The 8869-nt window shown below is 38.9% G+C and overlaps 2 protein-coding genes across 2 annotated transcripts; one reads left to right on the plus strand and one right to left on the minus strand.

The window, feature by feature from the left end:
• Window positions 1–1025: 1025 nt before the first annotated feature.
• Window positions 1026–4833, plus strand: LOC100255920 (protein FAR1-RELATED SEQUENCE 5). Its single transcript, XM_010662823.3, has 3 exons — window positions 1026–1227; window positions 1712–4270; window positions 4358–4833. The coding sequence occupies exons 2-3, from the start codon at window positions 1916–1918 to the stop codon at window positions 4427–4429; spliced, it is 2427 nt and encodes an 808-aa protein (XP_010661125.1). The 5' UTR covers window positions 1026–1227; window positions 1712–1915; the 3' UTR covers window positions 4430–4833.
• A 1669-nt stretch (window positions 4834–6502) lies between these two features.
• On the minus strand, window positions 6503–8624 carry LOC104881705 (BAG family molecular chaperone regulator 8, chloroplastic). The gene is made up of 2 exons (XM_010662824.3): window positions 7655–8624; window positions 6503–7577 (listed from the first exon to the last, which is right to left on the minus strand). The coding sequence occupies exons 1-2, from the start codon at window positions 8225–8227 to the stop codon at window positions 6780–6782; spliced, it is 1371 nt and encodes a 456-aa protein (XP_010661126.1). The 5' UTR covers window positions 8228–8624; the 3' UTR covers window positions 6503–6779.
• Between the last annotated feature and the right edge of the window lie 245 nt (window positions 8625–8869).

The following is an 8869-nucleotide window of genomic DNA, read 5'->3' on the forward strand; positions in this document are numbered from 1 at the left end:
CTCATTAAAATAGGCTTTAACAAAAACTTTAGATTTATATAAGTTTTAATTATTCTCTACCATAAGCCATTTTGAACCCATAACATATGATGTTTTTACAACACATTTGTTTCCATTACTAGGAGGAGAAAAATTGATCGTTGAAGAATGAGAAATTGTTTAAATTATGGTAATGCTGATCTATCATGTAAATAATGATTGTAACTTTTTTAAATCAAATCATTTAAAGATACTCGTAATCAATAAAACTAATCGTAAATAAATAAAATTAAGATAGATGAAGACCAATTGTAAATGCATAAGACTAAGATATATGGTCTAATATATTTGAAAATTATGTAAATTGTTTTCATTTAAGGACTGCATAACAATATTACATAAAGGTATTATTGTATATATTTTATAAATTAAAAGAGGTCACATTAAAAATGAAAAAATCAAACATATTTCACATAAAATTCTCTTATACACATGAATTTCAAAGAAATAATAAGATTAATGTTTAATAAATGTAATTAAGTGATGATTTAATAGACTTATTCACAAAAGTTTTGCCAACTATAATGTTCAAAAAGTTAAAGTTAATATAAAACATTGAAATACCAACCTCAAAGATTTTCATAATAAATTAATGAAAATATCATACTTATGAGGGGAGCATATTTATAAGAGGATGTTAATATAATGAGTTTTATTGACAATGTTTTGAATGAGATGTCTCAACGAACCAAATGTATCCTAAAAAATTATATGATTAGCTAACAAAATTTTAATGAAACGTACTCTCCTAAGCATGGTTAACATAGTGGTCATCCAAGGAAAGTGTCATAAAACTTCGTATTCACAGTGGATGACAAGTGCCTTATAAATGTCTAACATACCTCTTGTATTAATAAAACAAGATGCTAATACCAGAAATTTGAGTACTAGAAGGACCACGCCTCAAAGGCTGACATAGCATCCACGTGTCATTTGAGGTGTAGAGAATGAAGCCATCTGGTACACGTAGGAAGCCAGCCATCCATTCACACTGTCAATTCTTGCATAGCATAAATGCAGCCTACAAACCCAAAATCCCAGCCCTTGGTTTTGCCTAACGAAAACAATCCAACGGCTGATATTAGTCATTCACAGTTTCTATCTACCAGAGACAAAGCAAGGGGACGATATCTCTTAGTTTTCGTCCTCGGCGCCGTCCTCGTCTCTCAATGGCCTAACAGTTTCGAGGTAAACATTCAACTGTCCTTCCATTTCTCTCAACACCTGGTGTCCCAAGTGCAAAAGAACAGAAAAAAAAAAAAAAAAAAAAAAAAACACCCATAAATTCTTCGTTATACGATTTCAACATTTGTTTGTTGTGTCTTGTATTTTCCCCTCATTCACAATTTCTCGTGCTGTTTGTTTATCAACAACGTTTAGATTTTTATTCCCGTTTTCCTTTTTTCTTTATGGGTTTTTAGGGTTTTTTTTTTCTTTTTTGGGACAGCACCCATTGCTTGTTTTGTCTTACGAGTTAACTAGTGGCCCCTTATGTTAATTAGAACGAGAATGAAGTGGATTCTTCTTGTTAGTTGAAATGATTTAACAAGCTCAGTGTTGTTTACACAATTCTCCTCATCGCCCAGGAATGGAAAATTTCTTTTGTTTAATGTATTCACTGAGTAGTGGATTTCTTCTGTAAGTACTTATCATCTGGGAATATGATAATCAGGTGAAAATTGATGTTTAGCACAGCATTTGAAGTTGGACATGGAAATGGGGCCATAAAAAAATTTGCAAGTATCACTAAACTTGATGGTGCAGCATGGAGTTAGGATTTGTAAAATGCACTGAAAGTGTTTGTTAAGTTGAGTTTCAACCATTTTGAAACTATCCTAGTTTATAATTTGGTATGCAGCAGGATTAACACAGAAACATGGAAGTGAAAACCTCCAATGAAGCAAAAGAGCTTATGGACTCTTATGTGACATTGGAAGATGAAGGTGATGAATGTTGTGTTGTGGAAGATGTTGAAACTCCCATAGTTTTGGATGACGCCCAGAAGGATGATTCCGCAAGTCTTGACTTTTCTCAATATCTAACAGGCGGAGTTATAGAACCAACACTGGATATGGAGTTCACTTCTGAAGAGGATGCTAGAAATTTTTACAATGCATATGCTAAGCAAATGGGGTTTAGCATTCGTGTGAATTCATATTACCGCTCGAAGAAAGATAACTCAATTATTTCTCGAGAGTTTTGTTGTTCGAAAGAAGGTTTTCGCCGAGAGAAGCGTGCAAAGATGGAGCTAGGTGATGATACAAGGAGGAGGCGTGCTCGGCCGATTACAAGGGAAGGTTGCAAGGCATTGATGACTGTGAGAAGACGGGATAATGGAAGATGGTATGTAGCAAAGTTAGAGAAGGACCATAATCATGAATTAGTGACTCCAGCAATGCGGCAATTTCTTCGCTCCCATAAGCAGGAATATGATCCTAAGAAAGGTTCGGTTAACTCTCTCAGTTCACCTGTGATGGAGATGAGCCCTCCAATGAACACCTTGACTGGTGATTGTGACAGTTTTGGAAAGATGGTGTTCCCTCAACAAGATCATGTTAATTATGTTGGAAGAGGACGGCTAAGCACCTTTGGCATAGATGCTCAAGGTCTCTTGGGGTTTTTTAAGATTATGCAAGTGAGTGATCCTGCATTTTTTTATGCAATACAGGTTGATGAAGAAGATCGGCTAAGTAGTGTTTTCTGGGTTGACACAAGGTCTAGAATTGCTTACAATTGTTTCTCTGATGTAGTAGCCTTTGATACAACTTACCAAGTGAATCAGTATAAAATGCCATTTGCACCTTTTACTGGATTGAATCATCATAAACAGTCAGTTTTATTTGGCTGTGCACTGCTTGCAGATGAGACAGAGTCCACATTCATTTGGCTTTTCACGACTTGGCTTGAATCAATGTCTGGACGGCAACCAGGCTTAATTATAACTGACTATGATTCAGCAATAAGTAGAGCAGTACAACGGGTTTTCTCAGAATCAAATCACCAATATTGCAAGTGGCACATCATGAGCAAAATGCCGAAGGAAATGGGGCATGCATATAGTGCACTACCAAAAACATTTCAAGTGGAGTTTGATAAATGCATTAATAAGAGTGAGACACCTGAAGAATTTGAATCTGCTTGGGAATTGCTCCTGGACAAGTACAATCTTAGAGGAAATGAGTGGCTCCAATCACTATATTTTGATCGCAAGGAGTGGGTCCCTACATACATAAGGGACATATTCTTTGCAGGAATGTATGCTACCCAGAGAAGTGGAAGTGTAAATTCGCTTTTTGACGGCTATGTCAATGCAAGAACTACCTTACAAGATTTTGCAGAGAAATATGAGAAAGCATTGGATGATCGTTATGAAAAAGAAGCGAGGGCAGAGTTTGAAACATTTTACACAAAACCAGTTCTAAAGACACCACTTCCAATGGAAAAACAAGCTGCAGAAGTTTACACAAGAAAAATGTTCACAATATTCCAGGATGAACTTTTTGAGTCTCTTGTCCTTGCTGTGAAATTAACTGGAGCTGATGAAGGAAGCCACACATATGAGGTGGCAAGATTTGATGAAGAACATAAAGTGTACTTTGTTGCTCTTAATGTTTCCAAACAAATAGGTAGTTGTAGTTGCAAGATGTTTGAGTTTGAAGGGATCCTTTGCAGACACATGCTTGCAGTATTCAAAGCAACAAACATTTTTACGCTTCCACCGCATTTTATATTAAAACGATGGACAAGAAGTGCTAAGGATGAGGCTATATTGGATGTAATGCCCTGTGTTGAGATGCAAGGTAATTCTCAAAAAGGCAAGAATTCACAATACAATATTTTGTACCAAGAAGCCATTAAATGTGCAGAGGAAGGGATGGCATCTGACCATAGTTTTAAGGTGGCATTGAGTGCCTTAAGAGAGGCTAGGATCAAAATTATTGGTGCTAAGAATAATGCCATTAGTGCCCCAAAACTTGAAACCATGGCCAGCGCAAGCTACCGGGATGAGAGCAACACAATTGGGAGTCAGGTAGACAGTACGTCAGTACTGATCACTCCCCTCAATCCCCGGAAAACTAAAACAAGAGGATCTTCTACAGATAATAATATATCCAAATATGCATCTGAACTATCATCAAGCAGAACTAGGTTATGCGCTAAATGTAAGTGCCCAGGACATGATAGTCATACTTGCTTGTGGTTGAAGGATTCAGGCCCGAGCTCTAGCTTGGTAAGTATTTTGTTCAAATATCTACAAATTTATGTTAAAATTTCAGTATCTGTTTTTATCATTTATGCATCCATTTTTCTTTTGTAGGACCATCAGAAAGAGAACTTTGTGTGCACAGACAGTCCATGTGGAATGGGAGACGACATTCCTCTAAAATAAGGGTTTTTCTCTTTTGATATTTGTTGAAGAACAAACATGGGCTAGCCCAAATAGTTCAGATAAGGCTCTGCTGAGTTTTAAGGTGGATTTATTTGTAGGCAATGTTAGCCTCTTTGTATTCATGTTTTACCGTTTTGATAGAAGATATGTAAAAGGTTGTAAGGAATGAGGTTCGTCGTAGTTTTGAAGTGAAGTTGCTATGTTAATTCTCTCAAGTGTTTTGATTCTTGCTCAGGGTGATGAGTGGGTGGGTTCCTAGGTTTGATTCTCTGTAAAAAAAAGGGAAAGAAAAGGAAAGGAAAAGAAGAAGTATTTGTGAGCCTGAGACTTTTTGAGATTGTTCATGATGCGCTGTATTTAGTTCAAGTTTTTGATTAACATAGAATTTTTTTCGCTTTTACTGATTTGTTTGCTAAGTTCTTTTCCTCCTCTCATATGTGTTTTTAAAGTTTTCTAAAAGAAAACATGCACTATATCTCATCCCTGTGGCACACTAACTCTTGAGTGTCAGGTGTGGATTGTGATACCCTGAGCGCATTCTTTGTCCTGAGATTTACTTTCTGATTGGGTAGACCACAAGAAGAGATGGGGGAGGGTTTGTTTAAAAAATCTGGAAGCTCTTTGGGTTGATTTATGTGCTCATGTATTGTCTGCCATGTCCTACATTTATTTCATCCTGTCTGGGCTTTTTCCCTCTATATTTTTGGTCAATGTGCATCAAAAGTTAATTTTAGCTGCACAATTAGTTTGTTTTGTTTTCCTTTGTGTTGGCATCTTTCTTTCCATTTCAGGAGCAGGTGATGGACGTATCAGGATATGATCTTGTTTATTTGAGTAAGTATTACTGTTGGAATGAGTGTGTTCAATTGTGCCTTTTATGATCCAGTAAATTCTGTATTCTACTGCCTACTGGTGAGCTTTTCCTGATTATTTTCCATTTTATCAGGGATAATTTTGTGGACTAATGAGGTGGTTTCTCACTCACTAACCACTATTTTCTTCATGAGCTCTTTCTGGATAGCAATTATTTGACATATCCATCTTTTGTAGTTGAGAAAGCCCTGTGACTTTTGTCCTACTGTTTTGAAGCTTCCAAGGAGATAAGACTGATGAGGCACAACTAACTTTCTTATGGATTGTTTTAAAAAATTATTTCCAAAAAGAAATAAGAAACAAGTAACAATATTTTGTACTTCACAATGATTTGATGGATAGGATGTGGTAGAGTTGGCTTTCAACATAGAGGACTCTGGTTCCCATCAAAACAATGTATCAGTACATTGAAGTGGATGTGATATGCTTTCTTTTATTTGTTATGGCGGATGAAACATTAGTCCTTATATGGGTGGGACTTTTTTGGAAGTCCATTGGACCATTGCTAACACAAAGCATAGGAGGTGACAGTTTTTATGTTATGTTTCCAGGTCTGTGAACTTTGAAAGTTTTTTGTAAACTGTATTTTATAGCATGGTACACATGATGTAGCTGCAGCAGGTACAGGCGGAAAACTTCTTATGGATTTCTTCAAGGAGTTTTTTTAATCTTTCTTGCTCTTACAATTGATCTGTGGAAGTAAGTATCGACCTTTTTCTATTGTTCTGTTTCGTATTGTTACATTTAACAAAATCCTTAGAAAGTTTAGCCCCCAGGTCTGTTGTGAACAACGTGGGAAGCAAAAGAAAAGAAAATGCTTCAAGACGCTTTGAATGGAAGCAATCTGTAGCATGCTCTTATCAATTTGCTGTTTCTTTCTGATAATCAAGCATAGAAATTGCAGTTTTCAGTAGGTTATTGGAGACCTTGATTTACTGATTAAAAAAAAAAGTTCATCCGGACGAGTAGCATGTTCGGGTGTTGGGCTAGATGGGGATTCAATGCCCATACTAGATTTCATTGAATGGTTGGGTGTCACCCTGATTGGAGGGGGTGTTTTTTGTTTTTCTCCTTTAAATGCAGCCAGAACAGAGATAATTTAGTAACATCCGGACAATTCAAATGAAACAGGTTTTAAATTGGTTTATGACTCAGTTTTTGGTCAAGGACCCTTCATGTGCACGACTCACAAACAATATATTGGCAGAAATGCTCTGGATAACATTCTGGAATAAAAATTCAATGGCAGTCAACATTCTACAATAAAATCCTCATCGACATGTACCAGTCGTTGGACTCACACAAACCTACCTGAAAACATGCCCAAGTACAAAGCTCTCATGGCCACCTTCCTTAATGGTAGTTTTCTCTGGACCAATTCTAAAACAACAAAACAAGGAAATTACAAAGAGAAAGGCCTGATTTCCACCCACCAGTCACAGAAATTAGGGCTGAATCCCAACCAGGTGATGGCTCTTTATGTGATTACCTTTCCACCCTTTCTCTTCATCAAATCAGCTCTAGACTCCATCTTCAGAGGCAACGGTGCTGAAAATACAAAGCTCCTATCTTGGTACTGATAATGCTCAACTTCGTGCCCATCTTCAGTTCCCAGGTTCCTTATAGGGTTCCTTTCATCATCACTGGTCTGCGAAGATCCTCCGCTCTCAATGTCTCCACCATCATCATCCTCGGTCTCCCTGGACAAACCCCCCATATCTTCAACTTCTCCGCTGAGATTCTCCACAAGTTCGGTTTGACCCATGCTCGGACCATCCTCACCTGAAACTGGCTCATGGGTGCTGCCCAAAACCCTGGATAAATTCCTATTCTCTGCAAAGCTCACACTTTTCTTCACCCTAGGTTCAAGCTCATGCCTTTTCACCAAAATCCCATTTCTAGCTTTTGAAACTCTACCCTTTTCAATAATAGAAATACTAGGGTTTTCTTCATCATCACTGAGATGCTGAAATCCTTCAAGTTCCACATCTTCCTCACCCTTCTCCAAAACCCTAGAAAACCCGCGAATCTTTTCAACTCTGTCCCTCAGTTTCTCCATCAGTTCTCGCTGATCCGCACCAGAATCGCGGCAATTTGAGCCTACCCTGCCCGTCAAAACCCTAGATTTGCTAGCGTTTTGGGCAGTTCTCATATTCCTTATTGGTTTATTTCGAAGTTGATGTCTTCTCGCAGAAACCCCATCAATGAAGTCTAGGAACCGAACCAATTCTCGGGTGACGGACCTTTTACCATCCCTGATCATCGAATCACTGTCCTGTAAACAAACCCAAAACCCGAAGTTGAAAAAACAAAAGTAAAAAGCAACGGGGACGCATGGAGGAACGGTTATACCTGAATGGAGTCGAGCTTGAGAAGCAAATCCATGGCTTTGTGAGAGAGAGCTTCAAAATCGAAATGGGTCTGCTGTGACAGCGATGATCTGAGAGAGTTGAAAGCGGACTTGATGAGCGCGAGCTCTTTGAGATGGGCGAGAGTCCTCGATCTGCGAACAAGAAAGGCCCGGAAGTGGGTCTGAATGGTACGCGCGGCGGCGTCACGGAGAGAGTAGGAAGGAGTGGAGAAATGGAGGAGAGAGGATTCGAGGGCGTCGATGCGGCGGAGGAGAGAGGAAAGCAGCGTATGGGTCTGCTGCTGCTGCTGCTGTTCTTGCAGGAAGCTTGGTCTTTGCGGGTGGTAATTGTTGTGGGAAATGTGGGATTTGGGGAAGGTAGAGTAGAGGTGAGGCCGAGAAGATTGAATCAGTTGAGCAGCAATGGCTTCAACAAGTGGGTCTCCCTCTGTTGACCCCGTGAAGCCGCAGCAAGTACAACAACAGCACACACCGCTGCAGTAGCTGGAAAGCTGGTCGTTCCGGCAGCAGTGGCGAGGCTGAGGGGGGCGGGCGTGGTGGTGGTGATGAGCCATTTGGACTTGGAGGGGAGAGGGAACCTTTTGAATTGGAGATGGGTGGGCTTTTTGTGGAATGAAGGGATTTGTTTGCCTGGGGATTACGTCCTGTACAAAACTCTTTAAGTGATTTTGGTCCTTTTGGATTTATTATTCGTTACTTTTTCAAATTATTATTTTCATTGTATGCTTAATTTTAGTTTACGTCATCGATGTTTGGACACTTGATCTCATGTCCATTGGGCCCACTTAATTCTCACGACCGGAGTGGACCGGACCATGAGATTTGGGGCCGCCCAAAATTCGGCTAGGAAGCCGTCCCATTTGGGCCAAGCCCACGACCTACTAGTGAGTAGCGAGTCTAGTGACGTATGTCTTGTAAAATTAATTAAATCAATGAATGACAAAAACGAGGGAATGAAAGGTTGCATATGTTGAAAATGCAAATGGTAGGTTGCTTTACACTTTACAGTACCCTAATCTGAAGTCAAATCCCAAGATCTCTTATCTCTTTAGATATTTAAATTAAAATTTTGAGATAACTTTTGGGGGTGAAGAATCGAGATGCACCCAATAAATATTAAAAATGAAACAAAATGCTTTACAGGTGTACGTTCGTTACCTCCCAAAATATCCCCATCCCATGTCACTTCAATTTCC

This window comes from Vitis vinifera, chromosome 14 (assembly GCF_030704535.1).
Source record: "Vitis vinifera cultivar Pinot Noir 40024 chromosome 14, ASM3070453v1".
Taxonomy (NCBI): Eukaryota; Viridiplantae; Streptophyta; class Magnoliopsida; order Vitales; family Vitaceae; genus Vitis; species Vitis vinifera.

What these genes read in the sequence shown, in the direction of transcription:
- LOC104881705 (XM_010662824.3), bottom strand. Translation starts at nt 8,227, where the DNA reads ATGGCTCATCACCACCACCACGCCCGCCCCCCTCAGCCTCGCCACTGC. An exon ending in TCAAGCTCGACTCCATTCAG is followed by an intron (nt 7,578 to 7,654) that starts GTATAACCGTTC and finishes GTTTGTTTACAG; the next exon opens with GACAGTGATTCGATGATCAG.
- LOC100255920 (XM_010662823.3), top strand. Translation starts at nt 1,916, where the DNA reads ATGGAAGTGAAAACCTCCAATGAAGCAAAAGAGCTTATGGACTCTTAT. An exon ending in CAGGCCCGAGCTCTAGCTTG is followed by an intron (nt 4,271 to 4,357) that starts GTAAGTATTTTG and finishes TTTCTTTTGTAG; the next exon opens with GACCATCAGAAAGAGAACTT.